Source organism: Bicyclus anynana, chromosome 3 (assembly GCF_947172395.1).
Source record: "Bicyclus anynana chromosome 3, ilBicAnyn1.1, whole genome shotgun sequence".
Lineage (NCBI taxonomy): Eukaryota > Metazoa > Arthropoda > Insecta > Lepidoptera > Nymphalidae > Bicyclus > Bicyclus anynana.
In genome coordinates, this window is record NC_069085.1 from 9,646,558 (window position 1) to 9,666,010 (window position 19,453).

At 37.5% G+C, this 19,453-nt stretch overlaps 2 protein-coding genes across 9 annotated transcripts in view; both read right to left on the reverse strand.

The window, feature by feature from the left end:
* Positions 1-703, reverse strand: part of LOC112044096 (tensin-1) — a 193,199-nt gene extending 192,496 nt beyond the window's left edge. The window contains exon 1 of the mRNA XM_052890502.1: positions 430-703. Within this exon, the coding sequence (XP_052746462.1) occupies positions 430-507 (78 nt within the window). The 5' untranslated portion in view covers positions 508-703. The remainder of the gene's footprint in view (positions 1-429) is intronic.
* Positions 704-4,783: 4,080 nt separating this feature from the next.
* The window catches only part of LOC112054767 (uncharacterized), a 73,013-nt gene continuing 58,343 nt past the window's right edge, over positions 4,784-19,453 (reverse strand). For 6 of the 8 annotated variants that reach the window (XM_052889898.1, XM_052889934.1, XM_052889919.1 and 3 more), the window contains 4 exons: positions 18,457-18,648; positions 17,842-18,027; positions 16,537-16,607; positions 4,784-13,457 (listed from right to left, as the gene is read on the reverse strand). In XM_052889898.1, coding sequence (XP_052745858.1) covers positions 13,326-13,457; positions 16,537-16,607; positions 17,842-18,027; positions 18,457-18,648 — 581 coding nt within the window. In that variant the 3' untranslated portion in view covers positions 4,784-13,325. The remainder of the gene's footprint in view (positions 13,458-16,536; positions 16,608-17,841; positions 18,028-18,456; positions 18,649-19,453) is intronic. The other 2 variants (XM_052889915.1, XM_052889909.1) reach the window with 2 other exon arrangements.

Here is a 19,453-nt window from a genome sequence, read left to right on the forward strand (position 1 = left end):
CATACGTATAGCAAGATTGTTCGGTGAAAAATTCCGTAGTTAAAGATTACAGGCAGTGGCGTGCACAAGATCTTTAACTAGGGTATGCATTACCATTAATAGGTAATATAAATCATTTAATAAAGAAATAAAATTTTATTTAGGTAAGTACTAATTAATGTTAAATATTAAAATATTTAACATTAATTAGTTTATGTATGTATAAACAAACTGTTATTATTGTGGAAACGGCACATCTTTTATTAACCCTCTGTCATCTAGTACCTATACTAGTACCTATGTATGTAATAAACAAACTGTTATTATTGTGGAAACGGCACATCTTGCAGAGCAAAGTTACATACACACGATAACATGAGCAATAAATTGTACCGGCACCCGCATCCAAGTTCATAAGTACGATAGTATATTTAGAGTTCAGCCACAAACCTGAGGTAGAACAATCGGCGGAGGTGGACTGACCACAAGCGGTCTGCGGTCGCGCGACCACGGACATCTCCAGGGCATTCTTCTGTTATTGCTACACAGTACGAACTATACGAGCGAAAAAAACAATAAAATACATAGAAAAAATTACATCGCGTCTATAAAATACAATTTTTATATTAATCTCGAATTATTCGGACACGTATTGCTTGTTGAATGTAATAGTTGCATTTCGATTTTTGTGCGTACAATTTACGTGCAACAGGATAACGGGAGTACGCAACACGCATGCGTGCGAACTGCGAGCCGCGCGACTCGGGACTAGACGACAGGCGGTGAGATCTCTCCCGGCGCTCCAGAGCCCTAGCCAGTGCCCACTGGAATACAAAATTGCCCCCGACATCGCACGAGTGAATTACTCAAAATAAACCAACTGTAACAAGTGCAACTGAGTTTCTAGCCTCTTCTCAGTTAGCTTACATGCCTGCAGTGGCTAAGGGCTTGAGAGCCGATAAAACTGATAGTGTTGGTCGTGATCGGCATGATGTCATGTACATCGCTACCAATCAGTTTTATCGGCTGTGAAGCCGTTAGTGCTGCATGCTTGTGAGCTTACTTGATCGTCAGTGGCTGACATAATAGTCATGATCAATAGACAAACTTGACAATTCAATTGATCAATTTACATTTTTATTCGTTCGTTAATCTACCGACCTCTGACACAGAATGTACTAGCGCGTAATACTTATCCCTTAAATACCTATATCTTTATAATACCTATATCTTTACATATTTATTTATTTATTAGTTCTCCATCAAAATTAGTTCATTACATAGGCAGATTTAATAGCAGGCTAAGTAGGCTGGAGCCTAGGGCGGCAGATTTGTGGAGGCGACAAATTACGCCCATAAAGCTTTGGCTTACAGGAAAGAAGTAAATGAACGACATTATACACGTAACAGCCTAGTAGATATGACCTCTGCCCTCGATTCGGTAGGCGTAGGTTAGAATCCGATACAGTGTATGCACCTTCAACTTTTCAGTTATGTGCATTTTGAGAAATTAAATATTACGTGTCTCAAACGGTGAAGGTAAAACGTCGTGACGAAACCTGCATACCTGAAAATTTACTTAATTCTCTGGTGTGGTGGACTAAGGCCAAACCCCTCTCATTCTGTGAGGAGACTCATGCTCAAGACTGAGCCAAATATTGGTTGTTAATGATGGCGGTAAACTTGTAAATTCGCCTCTTGTTTATTATCGACCTACTTATTTTAACGGCCAATTACAGGGTCAGACCTTCTTTCTTGTAGGAGAGGGGATATAGAATTTCGACTCACCACGCTGCTGCAATGCGGGTTGGTGGGCTCAGCGTGATAATGTTAAATATATTATACATTAACGACCACTATCGGATGATAATGATCGGGACCGATGGCTAATCGTACTCTCCGAGACACGGGCATGCAACACCACCAAAAATTCTTAAAAGTAATCTAATAAGGCCCATAGTTAGCTAACTATGGGCCTTATTAGAAGGCCTAAAGTCATTGAGCGGGCGACCGAGCGAGCTATGCTTGGAGTTTCTCTGCGTGATCGAATCAGCAATGAGGAGATCAGCAGACAAAACCAAACATAGCTCAACGAGTCACGAAGCTGAAATGGCAATGGGCGGGCCACTTATCGCTGATGACAAAGGACGTTGGAGTCCCAAGGTGCTAGAATGGCGACCCCGCACCGGAAAGCGCAGCGTTGGTCAACCTCCCACTAGGTGGACCGAAGACATCAAGCGGGTTGCAGGGAACCGCTGGATGCTGGCGTCTCGAGACCGTTTTGTTTGGAAGTCCATCGACTGATAATGGATGGATGGAAGAAATCTCAGGAAGGATCCAAACCCAGGATCTCGTGATTTGAAACCACACTAACCACTAGATCATGAGGCAGAGCATATTTTTTAAATCAAAATTAAAACACCACAAAAACCTAGCCCACCTACTCATTTGCTCATCCACATCATAAACATACATTTTGTATGGTTTTGCAGATACCTGTTTAATAACCACTTTACACAATTTAGAGCAATTACTGACCGTTTCGGTTGGCCTCGTAGATTAATTTACCTTACCTATTGATGTTATATTCTCTAATTAAACCCAATTAATCTTTGCGCATACATCAAATGAGTATTCAAAGGCTAAAATAACTGAAGACGTAATTTTGACAAATCCTCTAATAAGTGAGTTTATCTGAACTAACCCGCTCATCATATGTAGTAAGATTTGGGCGCGGCTAGTGGCTACCTTATTAATAAAGCTTACCGCCATTACGCCAGCTACCCACTATCAAGTTTAACCCTTTCCCAGTCTTTTGCAGCGCGCTTAGGGATTGGAGCAGTGAACAAAAATCCCCTATCCCTTAGCGTGCTGCACTCTGGACTGTAAACTTGATCGTGTATTCCCGCTGTTACGTTTCCATTTTATACCTACACTAGCTGACGCTGCGCAGTTTCACCCGCGTGGTTCCCGTTCCCGTAGGGATATGGGGATAATATATAGCCTAACACTGAAAGATTTTTTCAAATCGGACCAGTAGTTCCTGATATTAGCGCGTTCAAACGCGTTCAAATTAGTATAGATAGGATAAAAGCCGATTTGCTGACCTCCGTGATGCCGTTATGTGCGCGGCGGGTTAACAAGACGGACGGTCCTGCGTTCGATCCCGGTTGGGCCGATTGAGGTCCTCTTAATTGGTTCAGGTCTGGCTGGCTTCGGGCGTGGCTAATTACGACCCTACCGGCAAAGACGTACCGCCAAGCGATTTAGCGTTCCGGTACGATGTCGTGTAGAAACCGAAAGGGGGATGTGGATTTTTATCCTCCTCCTAACAAGTTAGTCTGCTTCCATCGCAGATTGCATCATCACATACCATCAGGAGTGATTGTAATCAAGGGCTAACATGTAAAGAACAAAAAAAAAGGGTGCACCCGGGCGCCGTGATCCCAGGGGCGTCTCAGCGTCACTCGCCGGTATAACTTAACGTAGGTAATCTCACGTAAAAAGTACTCCAGTTTGCATAGCATCTTGAGATCTTCTTATAATTATAAATGTGTCTAGTTTGAGCAATGAGAGGCAAATAGGTTACTCCTTACGAAGTGCTAGTTTGCTACACAGACAGTTTGTACATATTACATTTGACCAGTGCTCAGCATGCTAAGGTACTAAAGGGCGCTACGTGAGCTAGAGACGCCTCTGACCTACCTCCCTACACATGACTGTTAGTTATGATTAAAAAAACAAGATCAGACCGCTGACAACAAGTTTAAAAATTCAATTTTTAAGCTTAGTTTACAAGCACTTTTAAAACGTCAAGTTACGTCATGATTTAATTTAATGGTGGTAAGTAAAGTCGAAAACTTAAAATTAAAGTTACGAGGTTACCAAATACTTCCTTTTACCACCAGGGTACCACACAGATTGCTTTATATTTACAAACCATCCAGGGACTATAACTTCATCGAAATCGGTTCAGCGTTTTATGAAGTCGGTGACAAGCTCATGTAGATATAGTACATGTAGCTGTAATAATTGCACAAAGGATTTAACCTTACTACATATATAGACGTACTTATAATAATAAATTACCTATAGAGAGTCAAAATATTATCAAACAATTTAAGTAAGTACTTTACTAAACTAAGTTGTAATATAAATAAGTGCAATGATGGTTTACTTACCTTATCTTGCAGTCTTCCAAAATGTAAAAGCGGATACAACAGCTTCTTTATACACTTTAAAATAAAGCATTTGACTCTCTTACACAATATAATGACACTAACAGTAATTATTACAATCATTATGACCAAGGAACACATTTCAGAGTCACTTTAAAAAGTTTCAGGCAACATTGCCTACGTCCTAACGCTCCCGCTTGCAACGAACGTTATAAACTGAAACGGAACGCAAATTGACCTTTCTGAACCAGAGTTCGGGTTCAGATTGTTCATGAAATTTACATACCTAATAAAACTGTTTATGATTAACCGGTTAGATGGCGGTAATTGTTCTATTGTGTACAGAATTGGCAAAAATAAAATGTAAACGATGATCTCATAGGTGTAGAGGTCGCAAAACGACGTCACTTTACTAAAAGTATATACTATTTTCTAATATTTTACTCCTGACTTCAACAATTCTAACAGTAAAGCAAATATACATCAAGAAGTATATAAGTACTTCAATAAAAACTGTTAAATATGCGATCACTTGATTATACACAAATAAATGCTTTTCTAATAAAATGCAATTTAGAATTTCTCTCTAACTAACTTAAAATACAAAGGGTAAAGAATAAAACTACTTATCATTTAGATATAATTATATTTTCGAATCTAAAATGTACAAAAAAATACAACTTAATAGTAATGTACTCTTAACGCCTGCTTTTGTCGATGGATAAAAATATTACAATCTGAATACCTCAGAGGTACCATAAATGTCGGCTTCATTAATTGACAACGACCGTATCGTGGTAAGTTTTGGAGCAAGCTATTAGGAACAGAAACAGTAAGCTACTCGTATCTATCATCAGTTTACAGCTTAATTTTATATCTGTTTTGAATTATTCGAATTTTTCACCTCAAAACAATAAATTCGTTTTTACTAATATCAGGGCGGTTATGTAAAAAGGCTTTGACGAGACATCGGTGTGCCACCCAACTGCGTGCGCAGCTGAATGCCCACTAAAAGATAAACATAACGACCTTATTAATATTATCATTTAATCAACCATATTTTTATAACAACTTTGGTTGTGTATTCTAGTCGTAAAAATATATGTTTAGCTATTTACAACATATAAACATACATACATACAATGCGTAGAAATGCACAGCAACACAAAAAGAGCTCTAAATCTAACATTTTGAAGAACTCAATAACACCGACTTAACGGCCATCCGCAAAAAAGATTACGGCTCACGATAAGACTAGGTTAGTTCTATTCAACATTAAACGAAGTTTGAGTCCGTTCTAGACTGCGATATCATATACTTAGTTCTTAAAGCTGAAAAACATTACCCAACCGTAAACGATGTGTCAAACACATTCGCGTCTAATATTACAATAGTAGAAATAAACACTAGCGATAATCCTTTCTGCCGCTGGCCAAAAAACACGTAATCGTTTTTTAGAAAAAACATAATTAGGTTCAATGAAGCCCTCTAAAACTGAATTTTACCTCTAAAATATACACAATACCCCTTTTCGCAGACGACAGGCCAAGACAAGAGGCGCGATTTTATACAAAAAATAAAATCAATTTTGTACGGGAGTATAACTACCTCGTTGTGTTAGCGACTGTCATCTCACTATAAATATATTATCACACGTTATCATCTACAGAGGAATCACATAACACTATGTCTGAATTACATTATAGTATTTAAAAAATATACAGAAAATTAATTTCGCTGGATTGTAAAGTGAACATTACAAACGGTCGGGTGTACTAATTATGTTTTCCCTTTGAAACAAAGATTCCCGTACCCATCAATGTTTCATCGATTCATTGCGACATGTACTCGCGAGTCCCTGGTCACAGAGTAAGTGATCATTCACAAGAGCGGCAACTGCTACCGACGACTGCAGTCAGCGACGTCTCGGCGGTAGCCAATGGCAGTCGACTTCAGTCGGCGACCGCCATCGACCGCCGCCGAGAGTCGACTGCAGTCGTCGGTAGAGATGCCCCTCGTGTAAATGAACCCTAAGTAGACAGTAACAAATAAACCTCGACATATTATTATCACATACCTAAAACAGTCCAACTCGCAAATCTGCTGTAGCATTGGATGGAAATATTGGACCCTATTATTTTGTAGTCTTTAATTTTTTTTTACTCTGTGATACGGAACTGAAATCTCCTATTGCATATATAATGATTACTTTGATCATATTACATAGAATTTCAAATTATACATAACATTTCCAATCATCTGACCAAACATCATTATTTAAAATTTTATCAAGTTCTTACAATATGATTTCTCAATATAATGTCTAATAGTTCTGAAATTACAATAAACCTTACAATAATATATCCGAATAGCAGCCTAATGTAAAATATAATATAAAACATTACTTTGAAAAAGAAACATTAATAATGAGGGTCGATATTTTAAAGATTTTTATTGAAGCTTTTTAGTTTTAATATCAAATACGACCTTAATGATACGAACATTAAAATGGGGTACAAACTATTACACCGAGATGTTTGCATTATCCTAAGATTTCTATATAATATAGATGATTTGCGTATGAGTAATAATATTCGATAAGCCCAATTCAACAATTTAATGTCCATTTATCAAAATATGCAATATATCTTTTATTAGGAATATTTTTCGTTGATTATTTTCTTTACCAAAATATTGGTGTTACTCACGAGACATACTAAAAAGAAAGACTTGAGAATGAGATGTAATAAATGATAACAAAATTGACATACGAACATCGATACAATTAATTGAAGGATATCGAATATTGATTTATTCAATATATGAAGACAATCGCCGATTAATGTAAAGCAAAAATGTTTTACGAATGACAACAACATCCTTGTGTTGTGGATCAACAATAATAATAATTAATAAGTGTTCTTTGGAAGACTAAAATTCAGAAATGAGGACCAGATACATGATCCTGAATCCAAGGCAATTCTTAATAAAAAAAATTCAATGTGTTTCATGATCGCCAGTCCTGGATTAGCCTATAAGCTATTTAAGCAATTTCTTAGGGTATCCCGTCTAGGGGGGCACCAGAATTGACCGAGTATAAAATAAGCACACGAAAATTTATGCAATTTGAAAATCTGGATGTTTTTTTCTTTACTTCTTTGTAAGATAAGAAGGTAAGATGGGGGAAATTGCTTAGGACATCAACTTTCCTTAATCCAGCACTGATGATCGCAACAACTGTAATCAACTCTTAGCGAATAGTTAGTGGTGGTAATATTTTTGGTTCCAGGTTGCATGTATACTAGTTCTCCTGATTTTTGTTTAGGCAGTTTCCAGACATCACTCTTATTATAACAGTGTAACCTTATTAGAATCGGTTACTAAATACATTGACAAATATTATGAGCAAAGGCGATGCATTTATATAAAACTTTATAATTTATTAGATTTGAATTCGCTTCCAACTTTCGCTATGAATATTTTACAAGACAACAGGTGATTTAGCCGGTAACAATTACAACAGAAACAATAGATTCCCATTATGAAAGTTATCAATCTTTTACAACTATTAATTTATTAATCGTATGTTATTTCTATTACATATAATTACATAGTCTCTTTATAAAGATGGTATTGAAAAATATCTTCTATCTTTAATATCAGGCACGCATGCGTCGTAACTGCTTCGCATTTTACAGAGCTGTTTCGGAAAACCAATTTTTTTTTAACCCGTGCAATGGACGTGTTGTCGAAAAAACGAGTCTTTTATTCCTTTTGTACACTATATAAAACTGTAAAAAATATAGCCTTCTTCGGGTACATCTCGTCCACGTGGGGACTTCAAAAACTATGTGACGGCATTAAATGCTCTCCAATCTAACAATCCAATAAATATGCTTCCAATATTTTCAATAAGATACTAAACATCACTAATTGTCAACTATGTGTTCGTTTACACGAGCGGCAGCTGCTACCGACGACTGCAGTCAGCGACGTCTCGGCGGCAGCCATCGGGTGTCGACTGCAGTCGGCGACGCCGTTGCCAGCCACCGAGACGTCGACTGCGGTCGTCGGTAGAGTTGCAGCTCGTGTAAATGAACCCTATGTGTTTTACGTTGTCGTGTACCTAACAAGGCCATCTGTTGTACTTTACGGAATCGGTATTCGCTCGGAGTCGGCGCCGCTCGTCCCTTCGTAACCTCCTAAATGGAATGAAGTGTTGTATCGCTAGTCTTTGTCGGATATTGTAAAGCTTCATCTCACTATTAACGATGGTTTCATATTGACGAGTTGATCGATCGCATTGGTCAGTTGTCTAGTCATCAGTTGTGCATCTTTAGGGTATAAAAATATTAATATAACTCTTTAAACCGTTTGAATTTGCATTATTTATAATTTTACGGGTACACCCTACTTTATTATTTGTACGTTGTTTAGGTAGGTTATTATAACATCACAATATACATTTACACGCTATGTCTAAGGTTGGTATCTATATCATTTTGATGTAGATGGATAATGTTGTTTATACGCTTCGGTAAATTGCACGTCGAAACATTACTTCCACAGAGATCTGTCCCAAATGAGACGAATTATTGTTCATAATAAATAATTAATCAACGAAGAAGTAGGAAATTGTGAAAATGTGAATATTGCGCGTCGGGCTTAGGGAAACAGTGAATGGTTGTTAAGTACCGAACACAAAACTTAAGTAATTGCCCTTATTCAACTTTTACAAGCCAATTTATAAACAAAGATACTTAATTAACAGTATCCTTAGTTAGAGTTTGAAAATCTCGACACTGCTCATGTTTTTGTGGGTTTGGAAATTGGATACTATGACGAGTAAAACCTCCTCATGATAAAATCACAGAGGAATAGAAAGTTTAATGAATCAATCAATTTAAAGTTATTAATGAAGGAACTGGATATGTCGAGTTGTGCAACTTGTTCTAAATAAACTGAATCGAGAATTTAAATATTTGCAACTCATGTCATCTACGACAAAGTATGAATCAATAGACACTAAGTAAGCTATGCGCTATTCTTGTTGAAGATGTAACGAAGAACTGTCTACAATACTATTTTAAAACAGCAGTTTTTATCACATACTATCATTGACCTCTTATAATAAAAGGATGCACAATCATGTAGAAAATTTCACTTAAAAACTGACCAATTTTGTTTGACAGTTTAAGAAATATTGGTAAAGAAAATTATACCTAAAGGGCTTCAAATATAGTTGAATATTAAATACAATACGAAATTCAGAGCAAATTTAACCTTAAGCATTGAGTTTAAGGTTGAATTTGCAAATGCGACTACTTGAATTGAGTGCCAAGAAGTTGTGTTTGGCACTCATTAAGTTTGGTAATTTTTTGGTCGCTGATTGTGCATCCACTTTTTAATAGGAGATCGACGCATACCATATATGAATGGACATTATGATACTGGATCATTACAATAGGCGATCGTTTAACGTCTTTATAAATATTCAACAGGGTGTCGGTAAACTTCAATGCTTTGTGGTCCCGAAAGCAACAGGTCTATTCGATGAGTTACTTATACTACGTATGATCAAATCACACATCCTCACACACACGGTCATATGTTAATACTATTTTAAATTTAACACATATAATTTAAACATCGTATTGTGCGATTTAAAAGTCTCTTTCACAAAGTTTCATTGAATTATACTGAATAAAGTTACAAAAGAAACAATAGTTATTATCATAATTTTGACCTTGTGAAAGAGAGACGTACCAGATAAATTGAAAATTGTCAAAGTTTTCGTAATTTAATGAATGATTTTACTCGAATAAGTTATTCGCAAAGTGATATTGGTTTTGCATTTACATACCAATATTGGTGCACAAAGTTATACAAAGCTACAAGTTAAATGACGCATAACATTGAGGTTATTAATATTTTTTTCGAAAAAACGCCGAATCGAGACCACAGAAATTACCTTAACGCCTAATTTATAAATTGAGATTATAGTAACACATTCATACTGCTGCAAAACTAATGGCAAATACCACACGTTCTCCCAAACACTGATTAAGAAAAAATACTTTTAATCCAATTGTGCTTTTATAAATGTTTTTGTTCGAAATCGATCCGTTCACTTTGTGGTATTTATTTATGCTTACAGTACACATAAAGTGGAGACATTTATTAACGAATGTCGTTTTTGTAAGGTAAAGTGTGGCAACTGGCATTGCGCATTATTCTACTTACAAAAACGCTACACATCTCGTTCATTCTCACAAATTTTCGCTGAAATATACTTATAAATTGGACAAGTATTATAAAGTAGCAACACATTTAAGATCGTGACCGACGTTAGGCCACCCCACGCCGCGGTTCGTGTATTTGAACTTTATGGGATGCCAAAATTAAAATGTCACTAACAACGAAGTTGCTATGGAAACGAACGATGCGACAGCGCTGTAACTCTACAGAATGCAGAGGCAGAGCTTTAGAAACGATCGCCGCACTTTAAAATCTTTATTGCAAATGATTATACAGCATCATTGGCGAGTGGAGCGAGCGCACAAACGCCATACCAAGTGAGAAGTATGTCGAACGTTCTCTTACAGGAAGGAGGGGGACTCTCCGTCTTTGAAGAATTTCAGCTTATAGAGTGACATTGGATCCGAAGGGAAATATTGTCAAGAACCAGAACCAGAAATATATGCAAAGCCTACATGGTCAATAAAGTTATCATGATTGTTCTAGTCATGGTGCTTTACGCATCGCTTTCCAATGTTTCTAGGCATCTTGCACACAGAACAAATTCAACGCAGCGTGGGGTAGCTCGTCGTCAATGTGTGTCTACCGTAAGTCATCAAAAACATCTAGCTTCGCACTATAGTATAAAAATATTAATTACAACTTATTTTTACGCGCGTCGCAACATTCGACAACAGTTTTTTTTTTTTAAGTTTCACTTACATTTAGTCGACGGTGTATACAAAGGGTATAAACGGAAGAAAGACAAGCACCGGCAGTGTCAGACCTGACGGGCATTGAATCTTAATAACTATACACGTAAGCTAACAGTTCAGAGCAGCCGACTTTAAGCTGAAAAGCCGACAGTTCTCTGCATTTCATTTTCATTTCTTTGAGAAACCCGTTTATAAATCAAACATGAATGTCAATATCTTGTTTACAAAACACTAAATAAAATGAAAATCATTCTCTGCCTCCTTGTAGAAAGCGCAACCATCTCTCAACACATTAGCAATCCGCTTAATTAATTAACCCTTATGGGGTCCAACCTATCGACACCAATCGTTGCATTTTTTTTTTAACATTAATTTAATAAACTGTAAACCTTAAAAATTTTGCGAGTCATACATTACAATGTAACATTTCATTCAATATTTAATTCACATCAATTGAGCATACATATTATAAATTGCGACATCTATTAACGAAACATACACCTACATGATTACCGTCTACAGAACTTTCTCTCGTACTCCAAACAAAGTTATTATAGACGAACAAAATATAGTACAAAACAAACTTTAAATAATTAAAAATATTAATAATGTTTACATAATATCACATTGATAATAATGAAATAACGAAAATAGAACAAAACATGGAAATTATTGTAGTCGTTAGCTAAAAATGTTTATAAGGGTACTATTAGGTCTCCTTAAACAATATCCATATACGACACAATGAAGATTCAGTGTTCTCAAACCCTTAGCATTCCCAACGTTTACTAAGGACAACAGGTTTTAATATAATTAAATGTTATTGTCCATTAATACAAATAGAAAAGCTACATTTTCGAAGATTTGCTGGCTTTGATCGCTCAATTTCGTACTTGTCTATGATTTAATTGGTTGTGTAAATCACAAAAACAATCAAACCTTTAGCCAACAACATCAAAAATATTAAATTAATTTTGTTCGAATTGATATTGAATTGAGTATTTCAAGTATATATGAAAAACATTAATCATGAAAGTTTCTAAAACAAGAAATAGACGAAGATTTTGAAAATATTGATAAGTATATTATCTCGTTCCAATCAACAAGCAAGTATCATAAGGGCACATCTTAACACTGACTTTTAGGCTTAAATCGTTCGCATAGAACGACTTGCCTAAAATAGTTTCCAAACATAGAATCGAATCATCAAAAGAAGTAAAATAACTAGGTATACAGGCGAATAAAATAAAGATAAAAATATTTTGTAAAATTAAAGTAGTTATAAAAAAAACTTTAATAAAATCAATAAATGGTTTTTAATATTACAAGAAAAATTAATATACCATAAAAGAAACACAAAAATAGTGTTAACAAAATATTTACACAAAAGCAATAATTGCTATAATTTAACAACACTTTATACATTTACATATTTAATAACCCGACGCCAAACATCTCAATTTATATGATAGAAAACTATTTTTAGAAATTTCAAGTCAAATATTGTTCTTTTTAATGATTTACATAAAAATTAAATCGGAATATTGAATATTTATTAATTAAAATGTGAAAACAAACAAGATATTATTTTTGTAATAATATCGATACATTTAAAATTCTTAGCAGGTATCTCAAAATATGACCTGCTAACTAGTGATGTGCAGTATCGGGTTATCGATACATACGCCCCCATACAATACTACAGTACAACTTAACTTTGTCATAACAGGTAACATCTGACTTTCACACTATAATACAGAACGTTCACAACGCCAAAAAAAAGTGTTTATTTTCTATACAATATTGCACGTGGTATGTCTCTATTGTATATAACGTATGTAAACTAGGCGTATCGCGCCAATCATATAGCGAATCACATATTTTTTTATTCCCTCGCAGGAAGCTACCGTCGTTCCTCGGACCTCGTTAAAACTATACATAGATACATATATCTACGACTCGTATGATAAACAGAGTTCTCAAAGAACCCAAGGGATACATACGATCGGCCGCCGATCTTCATTACACGAAAATATCACTAGCACTACTAGACTATCGTACTACTATCCACATAGAGACGCTATATAAATACGTGTACTACTTCACTCACGGAGCGAGTGAGGTTTACAGCCGCAGAGGTAGCGCTCGCGAGCCCGCAGCCGGGCGGGCCTCGGGCCTCGGGCGGGATAAATGCAAAGTGGGACCCGGGCCGCGGTCACTGCGACAGCAGCTTCTGCAGCAGCGAGGCTTTAGCGGGCGCGCCAGTCGCCCCCGCCGCCCCCGCGACCCCCGCCGCGCCCGTCTCATCACCGCCCGCCGCCCCCGCCGAGCCCTCCTCCGTAGTACTCTGTCGACACCAAACACAATAGACTTAGCACAGGACTACCACGCACGTCACTAGAGAGACGAAGTGATGGACTCATCGATATCGATCATAGGCTTCTTGTTCTTTTTAGTAAATATTCTTGGATTTTGTTTTAATGTTTAAGGGGTTATGTCAGTCGGAGATTGTTTGATTTTGTATACTTAGTGAGTAGTCGTGTCCGTTGAAAAGTCACACTAATGCGATAAACAGTTTATTGGAGACTTAGGATAGTTTGCTCTAGTAAAGCATTTTAAAAGGTAAGTAATGAAATGACATAGCTCAAGCTCCCTCTATGTTTGCTTCGTTAACAGTTGTGGGATAAAGAATATAATCAAAGCGACAAAGATGCCTTATAATTTTTAAAAACCTATTGAAGGATATATAAAATGTTACCACTACGCGGTGATTGTTTTAGTACAATGAAGTAAAATTATTCTAAAGTGAAATTTCGTGCCACGATAAAGCTGCTTTTCGAAGACAAAGCGAGTTTATTAAATTTTACCTTGATTAGCGTTTGTTTATGTACGTCGATTAGTGTCGTTCTCTCTTACAAAACATTGGGTATGTCTTGTAGTACATTGAACGGTGGTTTTAATAGTAATTTACTAAAATATGTACAGCGAGGATAGATCAAAATAGTTATTCGCTAGATAAGAGCACATTCGAACTATTAAAAACCTGTAATATAATTAAAATCAAACGTTAAACTAAACCTTCTGCTTATTCTAAATACAAGCAGTGGCAGATTTTCCCTAAGATCCTACGACAGCCTGATGTAGGGGCGGCCATTTGTGACAAAAAATTGTGGGATTATTTCACCAATTACAATCATTTTGAATTTTATCACTTTTTTTCATTCATCCTAAACCTCGAAATATACTATAGAAACGATTTTGATCAAAGGTTACAAAAAAGTTTCTCTAAATAGTCATATTGCATTAAATGCAAACGCAATGCAATTACATTATATTATTATGATACCGAGAGAAGGGCGGCTGGTACTTTGGGGTCTAGGATGGCAAATCCGCCATGAATACAAGACTGATTGTCAGATAAAATAATAAAAAACATAATATAATGACCAATAAATAGTGGATTCCAGTAGGCTAACATGTATCACCAACATAATCCGTGATGAGAGAGATCATTGCAATAGGACAAAGAGAGCGCGACATTTTCGATTCGATCGCTATTTGTCGACAATATGACTCTCACGTCATGAGACATGTCGTTGACGCATCTTAGCCTACTGGAATCCACTATTTATTGGTCGTTAAATTACATTTCTTAGTATTTTATAATAGTATACTTCATATAGATTTAAAAAATAATTCGAACCATCATCTTGCAGAACACATTGCTGCTCTTTGCATTATTTTTTGTCTACTAAGGCTACCTATGTATTAAGGTTTTGAAGAAAGTTCGTAGAGTTTCATATTTTTTAGTATTTCACAAAGCTATTTAAAAGTGTAAATATATTCGGTAGAGATTTTACTGCTCTACAAAACTGTGTTATTTGTCATAATTTTTCATAACTTTTCTGGCTCTGAAATGAACCAGGTGACAAAAATCAGCATTTTCGACAACTGTTTTTCTTCGCTTTTCATTGAGGTCTTAAAGCTGCTCAAGCTGCTCGCGACAGGCTAGGCTTGTCTACTGTACAAAAATGATTTGAAAAGTTCAAAAATGGCGACCTCGAAGACACGCCTCGCAGCGGACGAACTTTTGGAATCGAATAAACACTCTATGAACTTTCTTTACCACCCAATATATATAGAATCATGGTTATGATTTTATTTTCACCAACAGAACGACAAAAAAAAGCATAGGTAGTTCTTCCTCGAACTAGCTTTATCCTAAATATCCACTGTTAATAAATCTATAATCTATAATAATATTATAAAGAGAAATAATGTGATTGTTTATTTGTTTGCATTGAATTGGCTCCGAAACTATTGAACGAATTGGAAAAATGTTTTCACTGTTGAAAAGCTACACTTAATAATAATCGTGTCGTTTAATCGTAAGCACATCAACATGCTTAATATTTCGACTCGGTTTATCTAAGGTCGTTTTAGAAACCTATGAGGAGCAGTATTTTTAATATAAAGGTGATTGGCTCACCATCGTAATGACTAAATGAACTTTAACAAATTATACATCTGAATCTTGTGAAGAATCAGGCTGACATAGCCAAGAAACTGAAAATATTTTGTTCCTACTTCTGAAATACTTCTAAATCTTAGTATCGAACTGACATTTTAATCAATTGATAATTTAGAATAATTATTGTCGAAGATAAACGCTTTGATCACACCTCACTTATAGCTGGAAGTAAAAGAATCATCATGCACTCATTTTAATGGTTTTAAGTACGCCACTCGATAAACGAAATAATTCGTATGCTACGACATCGTACAAGCAAAACAATAAGCAATCTAGTTGCAAAATTATAAAATTTTCCATAAAAAAAACTCTACATTTCCATGAAAAAAAACCGTCACCACAAATTATACCGCTTGCGCATGCGAATTACCCCATTTCTCTGTAAAAAGCTGAAATATCACAGGTACGAGAGACCTAGAAGCGATGAATTAAATTCACGTGTCCATGAATTTCATTTATCTAAAGATAATTATCTTAAATGCAAATTATGTAATTATTAAATAATTTCCTCTACGAAATATTATTAGACATCACATCACATAAGCTTTATTGAAAATAATCTCAGGAATGCACCAATGTATTTAAAACGAATAATTCAGATTCGACAAATCGATAAAATATCAAAAATACCGGACGATATTTATACAATTATCACTGGAAAATCTAAGCGGGCGAAAATGCATAAATATCAGTCATCTTAATGATAATGTAATTGGCACATTTCTTTCAATCAGCCTCTAATTAATCAAGATGATTGACTCGACAACACACGCAGCAGAGCAGACTCAATACGTAATAATCAGAGATGTAGTCTACGAAAAATAATGAAAACCGATACAGAAGTGGTGTAAAGTGACTAGATGGTTTGGTATCACCGGTCGCGTGCCAGGCTTACCGGCGTGCTCTGTCGCGACTCCCAGTGCGTCGGCGCGCACGCGCCGCGGCCCCCCACCACAGCGCCGCCACCTACGTACGTACACACGGATACATTGCCAGTGACCAAGTGACCACGCCACCTACGTACGTACACACGGATACATTGCCAGTGACCAAGTGACCACGCCACCTACGTACGTACACACGGATACATTGCCAGTGACCAAGTGACCACGCCACCTACGTACGTACACACGGATACATTGCCAGTGACCAAGTGACCACGCCACCTACGTACGTACACACGGATACATTGCCGGTGACCAAGTGATCACGCCACCTACGTACGTACACGCGGATACATTGCCAGTGACCAAGTGACCACGCCACCTACGTACGTACACACGGATACATTGCCAGAGACCAAGTGACCACGCCACCTACGTACGTACACACGGATACATTGCCAGTGAGCAAGTGATCACGCCACCTACGTACGTACACACGGATACATTGCCAGTGACCAAGTGACCACGCCACCTACGTACGTACACACGGATACATTGCCACTGACCAAGTGACCACGCCACCTACGTACGTACACACGGATACATTGCCAGTGACCAAGTGACCACGCCACCTACGTACGTACACACGGATACATTGCCAGTGACCAAGTGACCACGCCACCTACGTACGTACACACGGATACATTGCCAGTGACCAAGTGACCACGCCACCTACGTACGTACACACGGATACATTGCCAGTGACCAAGTGACCACGCCACCTACGTACGTACACACGGATACATTGCCAGTGACCAAGTGACCACGACACCTACGTACGTACACACGGATACATTGCCACTGACCAACATTCAGACTGACAATGTCTTAGTTTTGCTTTGTTTGTAAAATGTCCACTGTCCGGTTTTAGTTTTATACATGCGACGGTCACTCGTACCCTACAATTAACCATCTTTAAATCAAATTAACTTAAAAAACTATCCAATTTGTCAATGTATAGGTAATTTATAGTTTTAAATTTTAATTAATCAGCGGATTGGTCTATTTTTTCCACTACCAGTAAATAAAACGACGGCATCCGGTCCGTTCAACTTTACACCAGGATCGAGTTTGCTCTGATAATGAGCCTAAACCTTTGCGTCCATATTTATAAACATGAATCAAGATTTAGACGTCAATTGTATTCAAAGTAAAGTCTACCTTAAAGTTCACTTTACTTAGCAGAAAATTGAGATTTATAACTTAATCCATGTTTATGAATACGGTAGTTGGAGATATGATATGGCAATACTGACCAGGCGCGGACATGTCGAAGTTGAGCAAGGGGTCGAGGTCAGGCGCGTGAAGAGTGTGCATGTCGGGGCGGGCCGAGCGCGCGCCCACGACGGCACGCAGCTCGTTGCGCACGTACTCCGACGTGCCGCCGCCCACCGCGCCCGCCGCGCCGCCGCCCGCCACGCCACTAACACCGCCCACGCCACCTGCTCGCAATAACAATCGATCACCGTCACACGAGTCCACACCAACTTTCGGAAAACTCCGACTTGAGCACGTGTTGCGCCAGACTGATCCAATTATATTATTAAAAGTACAGTGCTAATGTATAGAGACGTCGTCCAATAACGCTATAATATATAAAGAAGTTAATAATAGAAGCGGAAGTAGATTCGGCGGAAAAGTATTCGATATCATGCACGACAGACGGCTGGCGATTTTTTTTCAAGCGATCTACTGTTTACCTCGAGCTGTCTCGGCGGTCGTGCGTTGCGGTGGAGCGAGGAGTGTTTAATCTCATTAGACAAATGTAATACAAATTAGTTATACTTATACAATATTATATTAGAAACCGGAGTCGAAATCTCATTCGACTATGCAGTCAAACGGTATACCGTCGCGCTGAAGATACTTACATGAGAGCTGATGGTTGTGCGGCGAAGGATGCGGGGTATGCGGGGGATGCGGGGTGTGCGGCGGATGCGGTGGATGCGGCGGATGCGGCGGGTGCGGCGGATGCGTCGCGTGCGGCGGGTGCGGCACGCGACGCGCGAACTCGCCGCAGTACGCGCCCGCGCCCGCCTCGCCCTCGTCATAGTAGCCGCCCACTGCCACACACGCCTCATATAGTACCGGCCGAGAGCCGCCGTCGAAACCTACCTACAGTGTGCCTTTCTGAACCGGTAGAGCAGCACAAGGCGCTCTCACGACGTTGCGTCGACATTGCGACGTTGCGTCGTCTTTGCGACGATGCGTCGACTTTGCGACGAGCTGCCCCCTAATTGAAATTCGGTAATCAGCCGCTACCGGGACATGCGAATTATCGACAAGCTCTCACTATCTAGTTCGCTATCTCTACCCGTCGCTTTAAGGTCGACTGTCGAATACTGAAGCCAAATTTTTATCATGCAATTAGTTTTAGAACGTTTTTAAAACTTCATCTCGTATAAATTACATATTTTACTGAAATGTATCTACAGGGCATGCGGAAAGATTTCCTAATAGACCTTAAAATATCATGCTTCGATTTGAATAAAAATTAATAATAGAATAATAATATCTATATATATCTACCTCAACGTAAATTAGTATAATAATATAAATAAGCAGACCATAAAACCTTGGATCAGACTGAATATTTAAACTTAAAAACTATGTTTCACGTGGCATTGATTAATATACATACCTTTAGTTTTATGTACACTATTATGGGATAGACAAAATAATATTCGCGTAGACCGATTAAAAAACATTAATTTATTATTATAAAATTTTGTACAATAAAAACTTTAAAAAACAGGGCTCTGGATATGTGGAAAGTGGAATCATATTATAAATATGTAGGTTAAAAATTCTATTTATTGTATTTGAAACTATAAATATACTAAAATGTGTTAACTGAATTAGCACTAA